Source organism: Strix aluco, chromosome 6 (assembly GCF_031877795.1).
Source record: "Strix aluco isolate bStrAlu1 chromosome 6, bStrAlu1.hap1, whole genome shotgun sequence".
Taxonomy (NCBI): Eukaryota; Metazoa; Chordata; class Aves; order Strigiformes; family Strigidae; genus Strix; species Strix aluco.
This window is the reverse complement of record NC_133936.1, coordinates 9067313-9090882: the sequence shown is the minus strand read 5'-3', so window position 1 is coordinate 9090882 and position 23570 is coordinate 9067313. Positions and strand designations below refer to the sequence as shown.

General features: G+C 37.9%; 1 protein-coding gene across 5 annotated transcripts in view; it reads right to left on the bottom strand.

Annotated features, from left to right (window-relative positions):
* The window catches only part of NCKAP5 (NCK associated protein 5), a 431510-nt gene that overhangs the window by 13639 nt on the left and 394301 nt on the right, over positions 1–23570 (bottom strand). For 4 of the 5 annotated variants that reach the window (XM_074828613.1, XM_074828612.1, XM_074828616.1 and 1 more), the window contains 4 exons: positions 20573–20887; positions 18171–18307; positions 15991–16120; positions 13100–13287 (listed from right to left, as the gene is read on the bottom strand). In XM_074828613.1, coding sequence (XP_074684714.1) covers positions 13100–13287; positions 15991–16120; positions 18171–18307; positions 20573–20887 — 770 coding nt within the window. Of the gene's footprint in view, positions 1–13099; positions 13288–15990; positions 16121–18170; positions 18308–20572; positions 20888–23570 lie in introns of those variants that run through there. The other variant, XM_074828617.1, reaches the window with a different exon arrangement.

Sequence of the window (23570 nt, the reverse complement as noted above, 5' to 3'; positions counted from 1 at the left end):
TAATGTAGTATTTTTTGTATTGATTTTGCTACAATTTGTGTATAAATAAAGAAATGTGTACGTGAAGTGATAGCCAGCCACATGAATGGATTTGTTGGACAAATGCTTTAGAAGATTTATTGTCCTTAGCAATACAGAAGTGTTACTGCAGCATTAACTCTGCAAACTGCTTTGAGATACTGGTAATAGAACATGTTCCTATGCCTCAAATACAGATTATAATATTGTTAATATAATAGGCCACTAGGAGGACTAAAATACAACTGGAATTCATGCAGACACACTGTAGAGCTAATATGCACTGATTTTTTGAATGACCAAAGATGATACAAACAGGAAATTTGAATAAAAATAAAGAATAAAGCAGTTCCCAGGCCCTACTAGTGAACAAATAATTTGAAAAGTGTTGCTGCAAATGAACAAGCATTTAATATTTGTTGGAATACAAAAAAAAGTCTTTAAAGTGTTGATTTCTTTGATATTTTAGATTATTCGGGATTCAAATACTTGTAAGAATGGAATTAAAATTTCCTCCACGCGCAGACATTGTTAGGAGCCCTGTATGGATAGCAGGACTGCTGAAGGCAGTATAGTTCTGCTCCTGCAAAACTCTTTGCAGGATCAGGGTGTGAATTTGCTTCTGACATTCTGAAAATTCCTCAGCAAAGTGGCGATGTGTTTGTGGTTAGCCCTTGTAATGCAAGACCCCACCTTGAGTAAGAATGCTTGATGAGAATATTAAGTGATAACGATTATTAGCTTAGCACCGCTATGGGACATTCAAAGACCTCAAAGCAGCCTGCTAACAGTACAGGATTAAATTCCAAATGCTTCTGGAAGGTATTATTTATATTCTTTATTTAAAAATGGGGAATTTAATAGTGAGAGGTTTAGCAATTGGACAGTCAGCCAGAACATCACCCTGATCTCCACAGTCCTGCACTCTTAACTGCTAAGCTTTTTATCACTATTTGAATATTTTTTTCTCTGCAGGCAAAAAAGTTTCCATTGAAAGACAGAGGCCTGTATTGTTCTTACTAGAGAGCATCTGAAATGTTCTTCAACATACAGGACCTGGCATTTTATCCAGTGTATGTGGTAGTTAATCAAATGTTTTGCACTGACTTCAGTAGACTTTGGATCAGACTCTTGATGCATTAGAGAGATAAATTATTTAACTTACTGAGTTCCCCTAGAAACAAAATATTGAGCTGCAAACAAAGCTAACAAACACCAAATGGGATACCATCTGCTGCAATGAACAGAACATGACCAGTTTCCCCCATGCTTGAGATTCTTCCAAAATACAATCTGAAATAGGTTTGTTAAACTCCCAACTGTCTCACAAAATTGGCTTAGCACAGGTTAGCAAATGCTAATGCCACCAGCAAACAGCAAGCCAGACTCTGATATATCAATTGGAGTTGTCTATGATTTTATTTTTATTGGAATGCCCTGCGTAAAAGCTCAGGGGTTTTCTACTATCCAGAGGCTATGGAGCCTATAGAGATGTTTCTGTTCCTGCCCTGTGTCCTAGGGCCTATGGACACTGAGCAGTTTCTGCCCCTGAGTGAATGGTAATTATCTATACAAATGGTAATTATCTATATAATGATGCATTCATAAATTTGTATTCTTCTATCCTTTGATATCCAGACTCCATGCCTTACAACCTTCTGGCAGAACAGGGTATGGAGGCAAAAGAAGCTCGTATCTCCCACAGAAATGACAGAAGATACCTGAAATCCCAAGTCCAGAGCATTCCCTGCTTGGTATTGAAGTTTTTGGCTGTGGTGGAGAACGTGTGGGTTCCCAAACACTTTCACAGGAACAGAAGGACACTGCTGAGCTAAATGCAGCTCATGTGACACCAGTGGGTGCCATCAGCATTGCCCCCCTTCCATTTAGAAAACATACTAATTGAGCAACCAAGCAGTTTTTATGTAATGTGAGGAAAAAACCCAACAGTATTTGTCCTGTAGAACAAGACAAGAAGATAAATGTCTTCATACCTAAATTTTCTACATAGCCAGACACTTCATCTTCCACTATCACCATTGCAAGTGATGGAACTACCATGAGCGAACAGAACCTCCAAAGACTATTCAGTCTTTAGCAGTTAACCAGAGAGGCTACAGCTCTCCACATTATGCAGCGCTTTTAGATGGTGACTGCTGTTCTGTGGCTTGCTCTGCTATCTGTTTTCATCACTGTGCTACTAATGATGTCATAATACAGATTCCATGTTTTTACAATGGATTTTATTATAGAAATGCTGTATTATAAATGTTGAACTCTCTGGTACCCTGGCTTGTTATAGTGGTTCTCAGAAACATGAAAAGAAAGGATGATGTTCCAGTAATAGTAATAATAAAAATATTCTGTGAAATGATACAGATGAGAGTTTTAGAATTTTCCAGTTGCTTATACAGTAACATTATGGAAAATGCAATAAAGAAATGGGTTTAAAAATACAAAGAGTTTCATTATATGATCTTAACTGTAACATTGTAGGACCAGATTAAAAATACACAGTATGTGGCCTTTCTTTTATCTCAGGAGAAAATGTTTGCTGACATTCCATGACGTTGCCCACAGAGCCAATGTACCCAAGTAGGATGCTACAGATCAAAATTCTGTCAGATAGGGAGTATCTAAACCAATTTTTGAGCACCTATATAAACACCATGATTTTCACAGGATCCAAATATGTGAATCTGTCAGAGACATCAGCAAAAGCTGCAGATTTCTATCACCTTTTTGAAAACCGGGCAGCTGAAGTGTCTAAATATGAATTTAGGCACAGTCATTAGGAAATGAAGCTTGAAAAAACTGGCCTGTATTTTTACTGATTAGGGGCCACAAACAAGACTCTCCAGTTAGCTATGCAGGGCAAAACAATTCTTGCAACAGTGATCAGGAAGCATGTACTGGCTGCTTAGCTACTCCATTTCAGGCATTGTCTGAAAAGCTCTTACATTTCAAAGCTGCTTTGCATCTTAGTACATGTTTCCCAACAGGTTTCCCAATCTGGTAACTTTTCTGGGGACACAGTGTCTTGGTGAAGTTTAGACACTCCTGTTATAAGAAATATCACAGACTATTACTGCATGATTAACATTTTAATTTTATAATGCTCAGCAATATAATACATTCATATTTAATTTCTTCATTCCCACCCACTTCTGCTTTACCTTTCATCCACCCAAATCTATCTCAGGTCTTGTTTTACAGTATACTTTACATACTTTCAATAACCCATAGGATATGTGCATATATAATAGGATGTCAGAAAAATCCCTTTTAAATGTTTGACTGGCAATTATTCAGATAATTCTTCAAATAATCACTTGGGGTTTTATTTGCTGAGAATTACACTAGAGTAGTTAAGAGAAGTTCTTAAGGCTACAGCTTTTTATAGTATGTAGAAGTTTTAGTGACCTCTATTAATGATCAGGCAAAGAATGGAGTAATCCAGGGAAGGCGGCACTAATGGGATGTGTCTCAGTCATTGATGGATTGATTGATGGGCAGTTCAGGCTGGGAGGACTCTGACATGTGCTATGAAAACTTATATCACTCAGCCTTTGTGAAAGATAATTAAGACATTTAAATAACATAGGTATATCTTACAAACTTCCCAAATTTCCCTGAGTCACTTATTACTAATACATCTGCTAAATCCCATGCTTGTTTCTCCTGCCAAATACAAATATTTCTTTTCCATTAAAATAATACGGATGCTGCACAAGGCCTGGAATTCATGTACCAAGGCCTAAAATACAATAAGAAATAAAATATTTCACTTTGGGAGTTGCTATAGAGCATTTGCAAAAATTTAACCAATATTTTTCTTAATGATTTAGACAATTTGTGTGTCATATTGCACAAAATCCAGTATAACTTGTCATTTAAATAAAAGGTGAATCACTTCTGGGAGATGAAAACAGCTTGTGGAACAAATTATAAACACCTGCAAATTATTTTAATATGATTTTTGCTGATATTTGACAGAAAATTTGCCTTCTTTTCAGAGTATGTTGATTAGGATATCACTGTCTGTGTACATATGAAAAGAAAAAGCATCCTCTTAAAGAAAGAGTTTCCTAACATATTTTCAGTATAGCAGTTCCTGCTACCGTCAGCTGTGTAACTTACTCCTCATGTATTCTGCTCAGAATGAAACTCTCATGCTAAAAGATCAGTCATTTCCTACCCTTCCCTGCATGATGTTTGAGTGCTTTATGCAAAACATATCACCGTTATAGATGAGGAAGGCAAGTTTCAGCTGGAAAAACAATTCACAAAAATATTACAGCATTATTCATCTCATTTAACTCTGCTAATCAGATGCTCCTCTTGGAGTCAAAATATTTTCCAGCTTCGGAAAACAAACAGCTCACTGAATACCTCTCTGCCCTACTGCTCTTATCTTGATTGAGTCAATCCCATGTTTATTGTATCCAATTTATTTTTTAGCTTTTTCTTTTATTACTAATATAATTTCTACCATTACAACAATTACACTATCTCACAAGCTTACTAATATTTATCATTTGTTGCTGTTAATGTGCCATGAATTCCATTTTGGCCTGGAGTATTATTATAATATTCCAATTCAACACAGAGAGAAATGAAACCCAAAGCTTTATTTCCAAAGATGGAGGACTGAAGAGTGTCTGGTTACAAATGGCAGAAACATTAGTGCACTTTGGGCCATGCCGCAAATCACAGCAGCTCCATCTGTCAAACCTTTGAAAAACAGCTCAGAACATTTTCAACGCAGAAAAATCACTAGCAAATGATACTTTTATTCAATATGTACTTTTGGTTCTTATTAGACCAAAGGATATACCTACTTACACCTAAGAGCCACAGTGTCTATTAAATACTTATGTAATCTTCAGTTATACAGGCAAATAGACTTTACAGCGCTCAGGGAGTATCTGCAAGGCACAGTGTAGTGTGATGCAAAGATACCGGTAAGCAAGCTGGGCATGGGACCAAATGTGGTGGGGTCTTATCAACACCCCGCTTCTTTCAGCTACTCAGCCCTGCTGAGAAATGGCCTGGAGTAGCCAGGCCATAAGGAGCTGTGCTAACACTGTGCCCAAGCAGGCTCACTGTAAATTAGCTCTGTACAGCTCTGCGTTGCTCTGGGCATTCGTACACAAGCAGTTTTGGACCGTTCCTCCAGGGACTCCAGCAAACGAGCTGCAGGACTTTTTGTGACATCTGGGCCACTGTGTAATGTGGTTACACAGCTCCTACATGCTGAAAAGACAAGGTTCTCTCTGTAATTTGAAAATACTTGCTGAGATGGTGGGATATGGGGTTTCTGCTCCGGTGATCAAGTTTTTCAAAAAGGGCAAAGTTCTTCCCTCCTTACAGTGCCAAAGGGGTTATATTAAGTGATCACAGCACTCCAGCTGTGGCCACAGGACAGCTCAGTGTGTTGCCTTAAATCAGCCAAGCCCACACATCTGCACCTGGCACCCGACAAACTGCACAGGCACACTTCACTCGGTGCTGTGAGTTATTTGGGGATTTAGCGTAACATGACACAGTGCCATAGGCACTAGAATTGCACCTACATGCCAGTGATGCTTCAAGTCCTTAACTTTCCTCCTGTAGCTACAGCTTTTCACTTCCTCCGCGTCTTCTCTGAGACTCACATCCAAACTATCCTCCTGCTAGCCTTGCACACCATGTGTTTTAAATGCCACACAGCCTGCTGTACTATGCCAAAGACTTTCTGTCCCTCACCAATATCCAAATACTCTTTTAAAACTCTCTGCTAAAAGATCTTTGAGTTAAAATGTCGCCACCTACCCGTCCCCATAAATACGCTAACCAAACATAAAACAGAGAGAAATTTTACACCAGCTGGAGGGCTAGTCAGAATGGGATTTGGTGGCACAGTTCTAAAGCTATTGAGTCCATTAGTGCTAGAAACAGAACTGTATCAGCAGATAACAGCTTCCAGGTTTTTTAGGGTATGTTTTTCCTAAAAATATCCCTTGCATACCATTAAAAAAGTTATTTTCTCTGGCGAACTCTGACTTCCAAATGTTGTTTTGCTTTGCCAAAGCCTTTTAAAAACTTAAAAAAGTTATGGAGAATGTTATCATCCTCCTTGCTGAGCCACTCTCCATTGCATGATTTTTTACTAAAACTCTCAGCAGTGTAAGAAGCCTCAGTTGTTTCACCTAGAAGGCACAGGGAGAGAAATGAGTCTGTGTAACTGCAGCTTTTTATTGTTGCCAAGCTAGTTCCTCAGGCTAACTGTAAGAATGTTCTTCCACACTACACAACATTTCTTTTAAGTGATACACGTCAAGTGAGACTTTGGTCCCAGGAGACTGCCTAGCAGTCTTCAAATTGCTTGTTTTGCTGTCTCTTCACTTTACTTTTTGGAGGCAACTTTGATGGCAAGACACTAGAAACAATAAGACCTGATTAGGAATATAAGGCTCGGTGGAAGATCTTGGAATGTGAACTTGCCCTATGGAGGGGAAAGAAAGATGCAGAGACGTGGGATTTGTTGATGTCTGGAGACATCCTAGCCTATTTCTAATTTCACATTTCCCCACGAGTTGAATCAGACTTGAGGCTAGAAAACATATTTTTAATTCTGTGCTACTCCCATGGGTGGTATGGTAAAATCTGTTTTCTTATCAGATCATGCTCCTGTGGTTTTTGTCACTTATGCTGTCAAATACTCCTATAAAATTCCCCTGACAATAGATCTTACATCAACTTGGGTAATTACTCAGACACTCTCGGCTTTGACGGAACAAGTATTGCATCATTCATATGAGAATCAAAAACCTTTGATTAAATAGAAAGGAAGTCTTGCAGTCCCAAGCCTGTCAGCGGGTAAATTCTATTGAGACAATTTTGACAAATGGAAACAGGCATAGCTTAAAGGCCACCACACATACCATGTTTAGGGAATGCGGCGGGCTGTGGCGCAGAGTGGCCATTTCAGTAGCGCAGGCCGTGCCCAGTAAGGCCTCATGCAAGTGCTCTCAGTGACCTCCCCGTGGCGGCAGCAGACAGATGTGACCTTGCCTGACAGCACCAGCTCTGGAGGCAGAGGCCCAGGGCAGCTCCGAGCAAGCACGCACCAGGCAAGCGAGCTCAGGGGCAGCCAAGCGCCAGCTGGGCTGCTTCAGGGCTGCCATGATTGGACTGCGCGCCGACCCAAGAGGGTACATCTGCGTGGCTTTACACCACCGCGAGACTTCTGGCTTGGGTCCCAGCCAGTTTGAGCACAGTGCTCAGAACACCCGCCCTTTTTTTGGGTGAGGTAGTTCGCTCTCCTTTCAAAACAGAGGTGCTGAGTCCTAGATGGGCATACAAGTCTGCTGGGTAGTTGACCTTCCCTTTGTAACACTGCCCTTTATAAAACTATTGCTGGATCTTCTATATACACCCTGTGCTAACATGATGCGAATTTTGAAGATCTAATACAAAAGCATAAATACAGTAAACGTTATTTTCAGGTTTTGTGACAGGGAGGATGAAAAGACATCTGATCCTGACTGAATTAGAACTTCTGGTTCTAGGCTGCCACCACCTAATATCTACACTCATAGACCACCTCCCTAAACATACGCAATGATTTGATATACTAATTCGTTGCATGAAAGAAAACCATTATCTTAAAACACAAAAGACGGGTGAATGAGTCTGCAGACTTATTCCCCATCTACAAATTGTACAATGGCAGTATCTTCCTTAACATCTTAGGTTCATCAGGGCTAGGAAAGGAAACATAACTGATTCCCTCCTCACCTCATCATCTTCCTCTCTTAAGCCTGGCAAGAAAACAGCAAAGAGGAGGTGAGGTTTCTGTGCTTGATACACAGTAAACTGAATTATACAGTCAGTACACAGAAATCCATAATCAACTAATCCCTGGATTTGATCCAGCCCATCTAGATACTTTCCTTACTGACAAGGGACTCCTTCTATCTTCTGTTACTTTCTAGTAAAATAATTTGTAAGAGCTGCTTCAAATTCTGTATTTGCAGAAACACATATGTACAAAACAAGCTAAGACCTAGATGCTCATGTCGAGCATTTGCTGTTTTCTTTCTGGTTGTAACACGAGACAGGTATTGCTGTCCCAAATTTACAGACAGTGAAACTGAGAGCCTGAGATCAAGCAACTAGCCAAATATCACCCAGTGCTGCCCCAACTGCAGGAACTCTTGTTATTATGAAAGTGTAAGCAAGGTAATTATTTAGGGTTCACCTGAGGGTGCACTGAGATGCAGTTTTATTCTCTAAAATACAAATGGTAGCCACAATAGCTGCTTTTTAGTAGTTCTTCACTGAGGAAAGCTTGGGGCAACATTCATCTTGCTAACGTTGGGTTGCTAGTTTGGTACTCAGCATAAGCTAGCTGTGTAGGCTCCCTTTCTCTGGTCAAGGCAAGGGAGCAACTAGTTCCACAGGTCAATACCTCCTTCCCACTTTAAACTCTCAGGATGCAGCTCTTTCCAACTGCTAATTGGACCCAAATCATTATTTCAGTCCTTTTCACATGTGATAAGCAGAATCCCTCCCTAAGCATATCTACTAATGTGCAAAAAATTAGTTCTCACTGAGAGCAGAGTGCACACAGTCTCCCCAGAACTACTTCAGACACTTAAATACGGAGAGTGTCTGTTTAAGAGGGGCTCCGTTTAAGAGCCTAAGAGCTTCTCTCTTTCAGAAAGAATAAGGCACCTTCAGAAAGTTACTCCAAGAACCCAAATTAGGCACATAAACATTCTCCAGAGCTGCCTAAATAGGTGAACAGTGCAAAGTGCCCAATGTGCTGCCAATTCATACCCTAGCTCAAGACTTACTGATCTCTGTAGGAGATGAGACGCAAGCAGAAGCCGCTCCTGCCTTTCTGTTTTCCCCTTACTCTTGTTTAGTATAGCCTGCAGAAGTGTCTACACTGCTTTAACGATTGCTGTAATTCAGGAATGCTGGAACATCCTCTACAGTATCAGCTTAATGCCCTGGGATCCTTGAGGATGGCAAGTGTTGTGCAATTACCAAACTTTCTTATTCTTGTTTCTAATCCTTTTGTGGATATTCCTCTCTGTTAATACGATGTATTAGAAGGCTTGTGAGCACAATGAGTCAATCATATCGCATTAACTCCCAATCAGCTTACTCAGCTGTAAAAAACCTTGAGTTTATCTGGGAATGCCGCCACGTCAGTCCCATTTGTAAATGCAGCCAAAACAGCAGCAAATTCTCTAATTTTTGCTTTGCCTGTATTTCCCAGCAAGCTCTAATATCTACTTGAATTGCAAGATATGATGATTTGAGCATTTGATCTCCCTCATGAATCATCTGTACAACACATACAATCTCTGCTATGTTGAATAAGACCATAACTTCACATTGTGCATACAAGCCTCCTTCGTTAAGTGAGCCCCCTAGTTAAATTGCTGATGTAGTTAACATTGTAACTGTGCCAGAATGTCAGATTTCTCATGTATGTCATCACAACTGAGGGAAAACAACAGGATTTAGAAACCTGTGATGGGTATCAACCCCTTCCATAAAGGATCTTTTCTTTAAAGTGCTCAAAACATGCCTTGAAATACAAGCAAGCCTTGATGGTGACCCAAATTGAGTAATACATAGGGACAAAAGAAAGCAAGAAGAGCTGTATTACAGAAAAGAAGTATGTGATGGTTGGTTAAGGACAAAGAAGAAAACACATTTTTCATGATGCTTTGGGATCATAAAGATGATTAAGAAATAAAATCTTTGACCAACTCAGTTACTTCTCCAAGGGAACAAAGTCAATAAAAAGTCTTGTGCCAGTTCTCATTTGATCATAAAATAAGTTAATAATTAGTGGGCCCGGGTGAGGGAAATTTATCTTGTTTTCTGAATTCTTGTAAGAAAAAATAAATCACTGAGCCTTTGAAGTCTAAACCAAATGAATTGAAATTTGAAATAATTTTTTCATTGCAAAAATATGGCAGCAATCATGACGTCAGCAAACTGCTCAAGGCACTACCAGTTACTGCTACAACGAAGGGTAGCAGCTGTTTAATGCAGGCCTCACTGAAGTTTCCCTGAGTAGGTGTCTCCCATGGGGTGACTGCAGTGGACTTTGGATCAGGTGCTGCATATGTTTTATTAAATCAGAAGAGTTTCTGTTTAATTAAAATTAATTCTACTGATACATATAAAAATTGTTGTTTCTAGTTTTCAAAATCCTACATGAGAAAAATATACTATGGATGTTAATTTAAGTGGAAGGTTTATGTCCATGATTCAACGCATTTTATTCCTTTCTTTGAAATTGTGATTTGTTTTTCTTGTCCAAAATTCTGCAGTGTACAAAAGGATGACATTGCTCCAGAATAGGTTTCCCAGGTCAAAATAAATGTAACATCAAATTGGTCTTAGAGCCAAGAGAATTTAACCAGGATGCTCTTTAAGACTTGGGAGATCAGAAACTGCAACAATAAATATTTCTTCTTTCAAAGTGTAAAAGCTTTTTTTGGTTCCTCAAACTGTCCGTTCAGTGCCCCTTTATCATAATAATTTCCCATTGGTTGTTTCCCTTCTGAAACTCCTTCTGTGCAATACTTTTTTGCTGATAAAACTTGTGTATGTACTTTGGGGGTAATGCTGGTGAGTATATTCAGTGAGAATGAGACAATTCAAATGAAGGTTAACAGAGCTTCCTGCCAGAATGTCTCATTAGAGCACCCAGTCTGAAGCCACTATCGTACTGGTGCTGTACAGTCCAATTTAATTGGGCTGAGGGACTGATACAGCACGCTGCTCTTACGACAAGCAGTGTAAACTCATTCTGCCCATCATAACACTTGGTTGGGGTTTTTTTTAAAGGCTTCACACACACCATTTGGGAATGAAATTCAAAGCACGTAGCATTTCCTTTTTCAAAATGAGAAATATTCTGCATGAAAGCTGCATTTTTCCCCCCTCAAAATTTATCTGGGTTTTTTTTTAGAGTTTTTGGCCATAAGTGCCTCAGTTTTTGGTGTCCCCCTCTTTTTGTGGGTAATGTTCCAGATCACACAGGTCTAATATAACATATATAATATAACATACTGTGGATCTTCTTGGGTTGGACAAATTACAGCTCAGAAAAATTTGCCATGCTGGTTCAAACAAGGAGTTCAGGGCAACCTGCTTTTCATGGTTACTGCTTCTCATTTGTCATTCTGAAAAGTTTAATACTAACAGGCAAATCTCTAGTGCTTTACTGAGCTTTCACTAAGAGGCAATGCTGTTTGGAGAGCTATTTCAGCCCCCCCAAAAGAATGCATGAAAAGTGCTAGTGCTGAGTTATACCTGTTGAATTCTAGTTTAATGATGGATTTTTACAAGGATGCTGAAGCTATTTCAATGAGTTCTGCTTAAGTTTTGGCACATTGCAGAGATGTCATATACAAGAAATGCATGAGAAGGATGAGTTAAAAGTAGATACAACTCTAAGCCACTTTTCTCTAGTGGAAGCAAATCTAATTGGTCTGTTAATAGCAAAAGACGTGGTCTTCAGAAGGCAGAACTGATTTTTATATATATTTATATATATACACACATACATAAATATATAATTAATCTCATCTGCAGAATTATGCTATGAATTTCTAGACGTTCAAGATGAGGAATTAAGTGGATGTTCAAATTATTTTTCTTCATCTATCCTTTTGAATACTCTTCTTACTCTTCTGCTACCTGTTTTTTTTTTTCCCTTTTCTTCTTCTCAACTACAAAGCCAGATTCTTTAAAAGTGTTCTTTCTAATATGAGCCAAATATATTCAAATTGAATCATATTCTGGGTACTAGTGAAATTTGGTTGATTGGGAAATGAGGCAGATACATTTCAGGATTTTTCTTTTGAAGTTTGTGAGTCAATTTAATATTCAGTTAAGCAGGGCTTTCATGCCAGCAGAGTTGAAATAAACAGGGGCATTGCCAGTTTGTTCCACACATTCCTTCTGCACATTTGGCCCAGATTCCTGAAAGCTGTAAGACTCTAACTTTGGTTGGAGTTAATCACCTCTGAAGTTAGAATGCACAGTGATTTTCTGAAGCTGAAAACTGGGGTCTGGAAAGAGATAAAAACTCTTTTCCACTTATGAACTACACCAGTATGCTACAAAACAGCAGCTCATTCATTATTTTCTGCTACCACCTTTGTTTATACTGTAACATACCCAAAATGTGCTGAGTGCTACACACAGAAACAAAAGAGCTTGTATTTTAAAAGAAGAAGAGCTGGGGACAGTGACTGAACACGAAGGCAAAATGATTACAGTGGATCATGGCTGGGTGGCTCTATTTTCAAACAAATAGGCTTGTTAAAGCAAAGGAGAGAAAAAGCGAGAAAGAAGTGTGAGGATGAGAGGAGAAGGCATGAGAAAAGAGGAGGAAAAGAACAGGTTGAGAAGTTGCTTTTTAGGGTTGTTGAGACTGCATGGTGTCAGGCTCAAAGTTTTTAGAGACAGAAATAGCAAGTGGATTCATATGAAGTAAGCGGAGAAAACAAATTTCTTTCAGTTCAGCGTCAAGATCCACCAATCAGATCAGAACTGGTCTTCATCAAAATAATGTTTAAAACCATCAGATCAGGAGCTCCAGAGCTAACACCAAGAGTTATTTCAAAAGAGACCAGAAGATAGCTGACTTCCATAGCATGTTTTAATTTGAATTTTCAGGAATATTACTCAGATGTTTAAATCATTTACTACATGTTGTGCTATACATATTACCTAACTATATGTGAAGGAGCAGCCTTAAAAGAAAAATCCTGTGTTTTCTTGCTAGCCTTAAATTTCAACTCCTCTCTAATGGTAGACTGCTAGTGCTAGCCTGTCTCTACTTGTCAATTTTGGAAGTCTAATTCTATGACAGGTGAGTATCAGAATGTAACATTCTGTTCTAAAAATCTTTAGATCCTTACCTTCTGCAGGTTCATGCTGTTTTTCTCATGTCTGCCTGGTTTTTGTAATCAATCAACACAGAGGAAAAAACAAAAGGCAAATAAAAATAATCATGAAGAAAATGAGAAGTAATATAAAAATCACAGTAACTCACACTTGGGCTCTCCTTGCCCTTGCTGTCTTTACTGGAAGCTCCACTCAGCTGCTCAATTAAACTGTAATGTGTTAATTGTTCAGGTCCATCATCTCCAAAACGGCCATAGAGACTGTGTTGGTATAAATCCAAGATTGACATAGGGTTCCCAAGAAATGACTTTCTCTGATTTTGTTTTTCCTGCTCAGCTGTAAGAGAAGTTAAAAATAGTATCACTATGGCATATTTAATTGACGAAATGCAGTCTACATACATTGTAATGTAATTTTACAATTTTTAAATGTATTTCAAATGTTTTAAGGTATCTGTAATTCAATGTAATAAAAGCATTAAAACACTAGGTCCTAACTCTCCAATCAATGCATATACAGGGGACTGTTCATACTTACTATTTAAGGTGAAGGCGATGGTATGAGACAGCCAGAATTAATTTCCTTTCTTTTTTAATTATAGATGAGATTGTTAATTTGGGGAATCGTTCTACTTGTTTATTTGCTCTAAGTTTTCATTCTTCTCTCTTAATAGCCTTACATGGCAGATGTGCTAAGTTTCTTTAGCATGTCTTTCAGTTTAACTATATTTGATAATTCTTTCCTTTTCACTACATTTTTAGCTAATGAATACAACAGTATAAAAAATACACTAGTAAGGTAAGAAAAAAGTCCTGCCCATTTGTTATAGATCCTACTGTAATACAAGAACATTAGGAATAAAACCTCAGTTTCCAAAGTCCAAGGCTGCAAAATCATTCAGAAGATCAAAACAAAACCAAACAAATTTTCTGCAGCTTCATGAAAATGCACAGGAGACAGAGGCTTACATTAGCTTCTTTCCTCACACTTCTTGTTACACAAACTTCAACTCTACCTTATAACCTACAGCATTAGAAGAGCCTCTGCTTCCAGTGCCTCCAACAGAATCGCATCAGGATAAAACCTTCATGGAACTGGAATCAAAACATTTTCATGACTGAAATGGAAGAACCTGGAATATTTGGCTTATTCCCTGCTATTCTACTGACTTTCTCTGTAACATTGGGCAATGTACTGGGAGTCTCATCCAAAGCCCACTAGATCAATGAAGGTCTTATCACTGACTTTTAATAGCCTTCACACTGGGCACTCAAGTCTCTCAGTCTTTCTGTTCCCTGCTCATAAACGGAAAATGAAAATCACTCCAACATTATAACTGTGCAACCAGTGAAAGTTCATTAATGTTTTGGGGACTTATCTAATAAATATAATTATCTATACATATAAATATATTCTCTATGAATTGGTTTGCTGCAGCCCCTGCCTCAGTCTCATGTGGATGTTTTGAGGTTATATCGCTTGTGTGCATAAAGAAGCTAAGATCTTTGAACACAGAATGGAATAAAGTATTGTTAATAAGATGTGAGAACTGCATTTGTAGAGCATGGAACAGAAATCCTGACCATAAGGAATGACCACAGCAGAAATACTTTTGCAGTAATGCTTTATAATTTTCTTTTCTATTTGTCTCAATCACAATTATGAATTTTAGTTCTGTTACTAGTCCAAAAGTTAGGCATATGCACAAAATTAATGATTTTCTATGCAAACCAGTGATTTCAAGCCATGCTTAGGTATCATTAAACTTGGAATCTGCTGCCATTTAATGCAACTGCTTACACACAATAAAATCTTTTTTTGCAAATGGTGATCAATACAGAAAAAAATGCTTATCTACCTCTTTAACAAAACACATCTTTCTTGTATTAGAACATGATTTGTAAAAAGCAAAATCTGTAAAAAAAGTAGTGTTTATGGGACAAGTTAAATGACTTGCAACATTTCATACAGACTAAAAATACAAAGTTACAGGAGTAATGTAAATAAACGGTCCTAGCTTCCTACTCTGCTCACTCTCTGGTGGAATCACAAAAAATGGATTAGCTCTGAAAATGCCAAATGTTTAAGTCCAACTCCCAGCAGACACTGAAGAGCACACTATGTCGACAGTATCTAGCCGTCCATGGCATTTTTAATGCATTCATCAGTGCGGTATCTACTGTAGGTGCTAATCTCTGCTAGGTCAAGCTCACTGCTGTGCAGAGGGTCAGCACAAATCCTATGAATCACTGAAGTACTGCTTAAGCTCTCAGGGCTTCAGTGGTGCTGAGACCTTGCACTCGCCTTTGCACTCGCCAGAATTTATCTCCTGCAGGGAAGCCATCGGCTGCGTAGGCAAGGATGTGAGCCACACTCTCCTCTCCCTCCCACAGGGCACACATCTGCACTGAGAGGTGGCTTGCAGCACAGCAAGATGGTGGTCAAGACAAGACAGCAATTTCCTGGGTTATTAAACACACAGAAAACTATTATCTCAAGAACTTCACTTAATGTGTTTTTATCTACTGGAATTCAGTAAATTCCAAACTGCCATCAATTCTTGCAAAACGGTTTGATACTTGAAAATGGCAATATATACACAGAGGACAATGAGAGAGACTTTACTACAGCACCATAGCCAACATCACTTTGATACAGAGGCTGGAAAACTATGGCCTTGATCATTGCACTATTTCAACTGGCTAATATAATTAAAAAGAAAAAAAAGGGAAGCTATCTTTATAGTCAACTTTGTAATAATGTAACAGAAGACTTCTTTTTACTTACACTGCAGGGATTTCTGCATAAAAACCTGTAAGTTAAACCACTGCTAGCAAAAACTGTGGAAGAGAGGGAAAAAAGATACACACATAGAATAAAAAGCAAAAAGTAATAAAAAGCTAATGGAAAATTAGACTGAAGTAAGATCTGGAGTTAGAAAGTGAAAACCAGACAGAAAGTTCAATGAAGGACACTATCTGCTGCCAAGTCAGAAGAGAGATGAGGGACATACATTTTAATGTACAAATTTTCAATTACCTTGTTTGTTGTTCTTTGTTAACTCTACAAAAGTCTCCTCTGCAGTTCGAAAATATTTTGTTTCATACTCTGGCTCCAGCTCAGTGTCACTGCTGCTCGCAGAATATGTACACACTCTCAGAGCTCTGTCCTGTACAAATAAGGGTATTGCAATCATTCAGATGATGCATATGTATCAAAATAATGCCAAAAATGGTATCAGGAGTGGAACATTTTATATTCATCATGCAGTATAAATGGATAGTTCAACTGGAAAAAAGTCTGCATTACCAGTTTAACTAACCAGTTCTACTTCAAGTAAGTAATCATCAGTCTGACATGGCAGAAATAACACATTCTTGTCCTGGTAAGTCCCCTCAATTAGTCTGGCAGAAGCAGTCCAGATTTTACAAATTTTTTCACTGTAATATCGTTTTCAAATGTACCAACATTTTCAGATAATTTCACCCACCAAGTTAAATTTTAAAACTTCTCAAGTATGTTTAATAGTTTATTTGTAACATGCAAAATTATCACGCAAACAAATGGTTTGCTGCAAGCAATTCTAGAGACAATTAGGATAACCAGTAGACAATACTCATGCTTTCTATACCAGTAAATCCTAAATTCTTCCTAAATTCATGTTGCTTGTCCTGGCATTTACATTACAGTACTGGAGAGCCCTTAATTCCTAGCTGATTCCTACCCCAATTCTCTTCAGGAAGCAACACTAAGGATTTTCTTCTGGGAGTAAAAGGAATGCTAACAGCTCTGGACAGCTTCTAATCATGGAAGGCCTGAAGGCTTAAACGTTTCAGAAGCAGCAGCTCAGTACAATAAAACCCTCAAAACAGGTATGGGGAAGCTAAGGCTGATACTGCTCAGTTAATGGCATCGACAGGTACAAACACCACCTACTATCCTAACCCCAACTGCCTATCAGTGGCTCAAAAGAGCTTTTAATTCTGTTTTTTGAAGAGTGAGATTAATTTCCACATCTTCCCACTCATGTTGTAGTTTTTAACTGATGCAGAAGGACATCCATTTGACAGGACCCACATACTTGCGGAGAGGGGACCAGACCTGAGGATACCTGCATGATGTAGCCAGGTAGTCCCAATGTCACTCGTAAAATTGGGAGATTGCAAGTCAGCTGTAGTCCCAAAGCCATTTAGACACATTCACATGCCAGCTACACCCACAATGACCTTCTGACTCTTAGGCAGACTAATTATCATTAACAAATGTATCGTGTTAAGATGGTTTTGGGACTGGAGGTGGTCAGTCATGACTGTCTCAGGGTGAACACCACACTGTTGTTACTTGGAAGCCAACACTATTGCACTACAGAGGATTCACCACCAGTTTGTCAATGACATACAAGGCAAATAATTTAATCTCTCTGTTTCTGTTCTAAATATCCAGAGCATGGGCCACATAAAAATGCGAGATACCCCAGTCAGTAAATGCACAGATAAAGCAGACATGCAAAAAAGTTACACAACAAAATGTCTTTAGTCTCAGGCTTATTAGCTAGCAGTGTCTGACCATTTCCTTGCGTAACGCCCACTTTCTTGATAACGTTTTTTTCTCTCTTTGCTAACCCGCTGACCCTGTACTTCTCGTGGCTTGACAGCCTAGCATTCCTGAATATGAATAACTTGACAACCATCAGCAGTAGCTTTTACACAGGTATATGCATTTTCCTCTTTGTTCTTCCTGCAGTTTTCATTAAAAGATTGAAGGACTGACAGATCATTCCAGGGATTAACCAAAACCATACAGAAACATGCAAGAAGAGCATTTTCCCTTTCACAATACTTTCATAGCACATCTGCTCAAACGCTCATGCTACACAGCTATACAGACGAGGAAATCTAGGCCTGGGGAAAAAAAAGATATCCAAATCTCATGGAAAGCAAACAAGTAAGATCAAATTTCTTGAAGAGAAAAACAGGGTAAAATGTCTCCATTTCCTTGTCTATAAAATGCCTGTGAGGATTTTAATTAAAACATGTTTGTAAACCATGAGACAAAGTACCTTTGTGTGCTGTATTATTATTAATGAGATTGAAAACGAAGGGCAAGAAAGTAAACGTAGTGGTTAGATTGCTAGCTACTCTTCCCACTATACTAAAAATATTCACCATTTCTGATTCACCACAATACATATTTAATAGATGACACTTCTTAACTTATACCTTTGTTTTAGTAGTTTTCTTGGTGGTCCACTCTGGAAGAACTTTTCTATTTTCCACAGTTTCTTCAGCATGCTCTAATGAGGCAGAGGTCACAGAACTTGGTACTTGTTCACTTTGCTTTGCAAGGTTAATTATTCCTGAATTAAGAAAGACATTATTTAAATAGACCGTGCTTTTGCCAAGAAAGGTTGGACCAGATGATCCTTGAGGTCCCATCTGACCTGGTATTCTATGATTCTGATTCTATGATAAATTGTAGGTCTCATCAGCATCTTCATGACAGTGTTTCAATTATAATTCAGTAAAAAATGGGGGCAAGTCATGGTACTTTAATTATCTCAAAAAATATCTTACTACTCAAAGGAACAACTTACTAAATTACTGGAATAATTCTAACAACTACAGTGGCAGAATTTGATCCAAAGCCTTTTCCAGTTAACAAGAGAAGAGGAAGGCATGGATTTAAATCCCTCTAATAGTTTTAAAATACATACCTTTTCACATAAGAAACAACATTCAATAACTACTTCTAGGCATTGTAAGATCTGCTTTGCTATTTTATGTTCTCAGAGAGAGAACAGTCTGTTAACATAAATATAATTACCTTTCTAGCAGAAATTCTCAATCAGCTAGCCTTTTTATTTGCTATATTTGCACTATGCAAAATCAGAACATCAAAGAAGATATAAGGTGCATACGAAATAAAGTGATAATTGTAATTTGGATGAGAAAGTGAGGGAGAGAAGAATCAAATGAAAATATTCTAGTAAAGAATGAGTTGACCTCACCATCTGATGTATACTACTTTTTTTAACATCTCTTCATGACAATTTAATTAAGATACAAACCTTACAAGGTTGGTGCAGTGAATATTAGCATTAAGATCAGAACAATCTTACTGCTACTGACTTCTTATGAAGCAATTCAATGCTTGCAGTTTCTGTTCAATTTGTTATAATGACAGTGTTTAATCATGGACTCGACTCTATAGCACACTGCTGAATTGAGGTCACACATGTGGCTATTCAAGCATGTAGCATATAATCTATAACTAAGATTTCTCGTCTGAATCCTTCTTAGCTGTACCATTAATTAACAGTACATTTATTTAAAAAGATACTAAGTATTAAAATATCTTTTATTTAGCTTTGATTTGAAACGAGCAGGGGAATCTGCAATGAAGCATACAATGTGTGTTTGCAGTCTATTATACCATTACAATACTGCACTGGGAATATTGCTAAATCAACTAAGTTCTAAGATGTTTAATTAGAATTTTTCTGTTATGCATCTTATGAACATATAAAAGAGGCTTCTTTTGTCCTAGACTCAATATACATCAGCTCATTAGTAGAACACATATTTGATAGCCTTGAACTAACCTTAAACTTGCTATTTAACCTTACATGCTAATTACATGAGATCTCTTAGTGATACAGATTTATGCAAGTTAAACACAACTTTTATAGGAGCAATAAATATTTACACTGACAAAGTGCTAATAACCATAACCCTAATAAATACATGACATTGCATTTGTCACAATAAAACAATACTCTTCTCCATCAAACCAATTATTTTTACTGTGTTTTGTACTATATCTATCGTGTTGACTATGAAAAATTCCCTGTTATAAATGCTGTATGTAATGATTTCCAATGTTATTGACATACATATCAATAACTCAAAAACCTTCAAAAATGCATATAAATGGTCAGTGTGCATTTATAAAAAATTGCATAGAGTTCAGTGGAACTATTTACTAATACAAAGTTCTTTGTTGGTGATTTGCTGGACTGCTAGTCCTTTTATTCCTTTGTCAGTTTCTGTTTTATACTTTAAACACACACTTAGCTGATAAGTAAGGTATTTTATGTTCATATATAGAAATGTATTTGTATAATGTAGTAAAGTAATGAGAGTCTTGTTTGAGGTCAAGGCCATATATTCATTGGGACAAGATTTATGCATTGAGGCTAAATGAGTCTTTAGTCCAAATCTGGTTTCAAAAGCAAGTCTTTATGACTGTATCTTTTCTATGTCACAACATGGCTAGGCTTTATACTTTGCTGTAAAGTCTGATACTGAATATTGCTGAACATCTGCATTCTTATTCAAGTCCAATTCCATGGCTGGCATACGTTTTTTCTTCAAGTAATGTTTCTTGAGAAAAGGATTTAAGTACTTAACACATTTTTCTTTCTCAGATAAGCATTATGTGTAGCAAAATTTCCGTATGGCTTAGGTCACCAACTTGTTAACCTTATGCATTCATAAAAAAAATATCTTTTGCTCTGCATTTAACATTTCTGTTATCAATTGTCATTATTATAGGACTTCTGCTAATCAAAACAGACGTCAGGGCAGAAATAATGTAATTTTCAGTGTAATTGACATTTTACCTGAGGAAGCTGGTTTTGGAAGGCGACTTTGAAAAGGTCGTATACCTTTGGCAGTCATGGCTGGATCAGATGTTGAGTGACTAATTATGCTTTCCACAGACTCCTGGCTCTTAGCTGTCAAAGGCACTTCTCGCTCAAGAGTTTTGGCTTTTACTGAAGGAGCTGAAAGAAGAACTTGCTCAGACGATGCAAGGACTTCTGCTTCCAAGGTTGATTCTTGCTTAGAAATGTGTCGCCCTGTAGATCGGTTCCCTGAGTCGGGGAGGGGGAAGGTTCCAATCCCACTGTCCAGCGTCCTCATCTGGCAGCAAGACTCTAAGATACAGGAAAATTGTGTGATGGGGTGGAGCTAAAGGTGTCGCTGGTATTTAAAGACAGTGGAAGGGTCTACGGGAAAAAAGGGCATCTTCAAGGGAAGGTTTCAAGGAAAGAAAAACATTTTGCATTTTGTGAGTATGCTGTTACCTGTCATTTGTATGTTTTTGACACAATACATCTATCTAACTGAATACAATTAAACTAACAGATGTCAAAACATTGAAATTGTCCTGCTTCAGAGTTACAGAGTGATAATGAAAAAGAAGGACATGTCCTAGAAAGTATTACAGCTGGAATTTTTAAATGATTTCATTTGAAGGCCCACAGAAAGTCTGGCGAGTATCAATGTAAGGGATTGAGCAGCATAATGTATTTCTTCCTACATAAACCCACACTCCACAAAAGCTTGGCCTCTCCATACCTCTGCTTCTTAATTGTTTCTCTTACAAGAAGGTGTTAATCAAAATGTATCATTTATTCTTACACAAAATTAAGATGTACAGAATTTCCCAGAGATACCCATCTTTCAGAGCATCCTGAAAAACTTGGATAGCAACAGTTTACCTTGTTACATTTTGTGTAAGTGTACACTTTCCAACACAATGCCAGGCAGGGATAGCTTAAGCACTAGGTTTGGAAGCAGTGTGGTCTCACACAGCCCCCCAGCTTATTCATCCTACTGGAAAGGTGCGCTGCTAAGCATGGGGCAGAGAAAGATGCAAGTGTAGATATGTGCACGTTGCTATTCCTGCAACTAGGATGTAACTGCACCACCCTGTTTGTATAATGAGCAAACAGTATCGAAGGGACTGTGATGGCAAGGTCCTTCTGAGAAGTATAAACACCAAAGAGGGAACTTCAGCACTAATGGCTGGAAAATGAGCATAATTTAGGCTAAATGTCTGGAAACATCCCTTGACAGCGAGATCTTCAGTCTGTGGCAGACATTCCCAAAGGAAGTAGAGGAATTTCCTTTGCTTTGAACAATTTAAGGCTACACTGGATAAAAGATATACTGTAGTGAACAATTGTACTCTAGCAGGAGATGCAGAATATGACCCGATATATCTTTTCCATCTCTATTTTCTGTGTTCCTGAGTATTGATTTTTTTTACGATATGCCCATTTGTTATTTAAGTCTGTTGTCGTTAGCAGTCCTCTGTCAAGTCATTTTCATGATTTTTTCCTCTGTAGTGTTTTTAATACTCTCAGAAATTTGGAAATATTTCTCCTCTACCAGCTTTGCCTATTTGTTTTTGGAATAAGAATTTTAACATGGTCATTTTCTGTTAATATCTTAATCTCAATAGGTCTTATTTGATAAAAAGTAAGAAACTACTCACAGATGAATTAAATGTCTATTTATATTTCCTGGTTCTTGTCAAAAGAGAAGCAGTCTATATTTACATGGTCCTCATTACTTATCCTCATCATTCAGGATCAAAGAAAGATTGAAAGTTATACAGAGCACATTAACCTTACAGGGCCCAGATGAGCTGCTACAGCAAAAAGAACTACGCACTATCTTTTAAAAGGGCAACAAGTGACTCTGATTTCTCTCACACAATTACTGCATCCCAATTAATTCTTTCCATAGGTAAAAGGAGATAAAGTGTGGAAGCCACAACTAGCTGGCAGCTATGTTTTCCATCACATTTTTGAGCTAATGTGTCATAATGATTTTCGAAGTTGCTGAAGGTTATCCAGGAAATGTGAAAAAGAGGAGAATTATATTTGGTTCTGCTGCATCAAAGGGAGGTACCCCAGCCACTGAACCCTCTTACTCTAGTTATCCTTCCCCTAAGATATTTTGTTTTGTTTTTGATAGTAAAATACCTAGCTAGAAGTGGGTGAACTGTTCCTCTCAGGATGTAACAGAGTGCAGAAAAATAAGTTAAAATGTTAGGTGTCTCCCCTTGTCATTTACTCTGCAGATAATCAAGCTGAAGCAGTGTGTTAGCTCATGGACAGGCAATGCTTCAACTAATGACTATCAGTGATAGAGTTAGTAAATAAAGGAAATACAGAACAAGAAAGGACTTCCATTAGTTGCCTCTTGACTAGAAGAAAGACATTTATGCAATACTGGTTGTGTTGGAGAGGCAGAGCTCTTCAGCAGAGACATGGAGCAAACTGGAAGCATCATAGAAAAGAACCTCCTGAAAACAAAAATCTGAACAATCTCCCCTCTGCTGTCCGTATAGTTAATGCTGGACCTAATTTTGCAACCCAGTTCCACAGGGATTCTGAATGATTTTGTAGCGTTGTTTCTTTTTGAACATTCTGTAAGAAACAAAAAAGTTATTCTCTCCTAATTATTACAGGACAATTAAGTAGACTCAAAATATATGCCGAACGGTAAAGCTACATCTTTTGCTCAGGGCAAGCTGGAAGAAGAACACTATTTATCTTCTAAGGTCATGTTTCTTGAAATGACATAAGGATTTGTCTTGCCCACTGTTACCTTGTGTCTGTCTAGGAATGGACCATGAAAGCAATGGCATAAAATCAAGAGAAATGAATACCGAGGGCCATACTTCCAAGAAAATACAGTCTCCTGCTGTTGCCAAAATAATTGGGAGAGTGATGGAGGAGCACACCAGCAGTGTCACATTTAATTAAAAGCAAAAATAGTTTTAATCGATTATAGTCTTCCTTCATAGAGACTTTATCCATGATA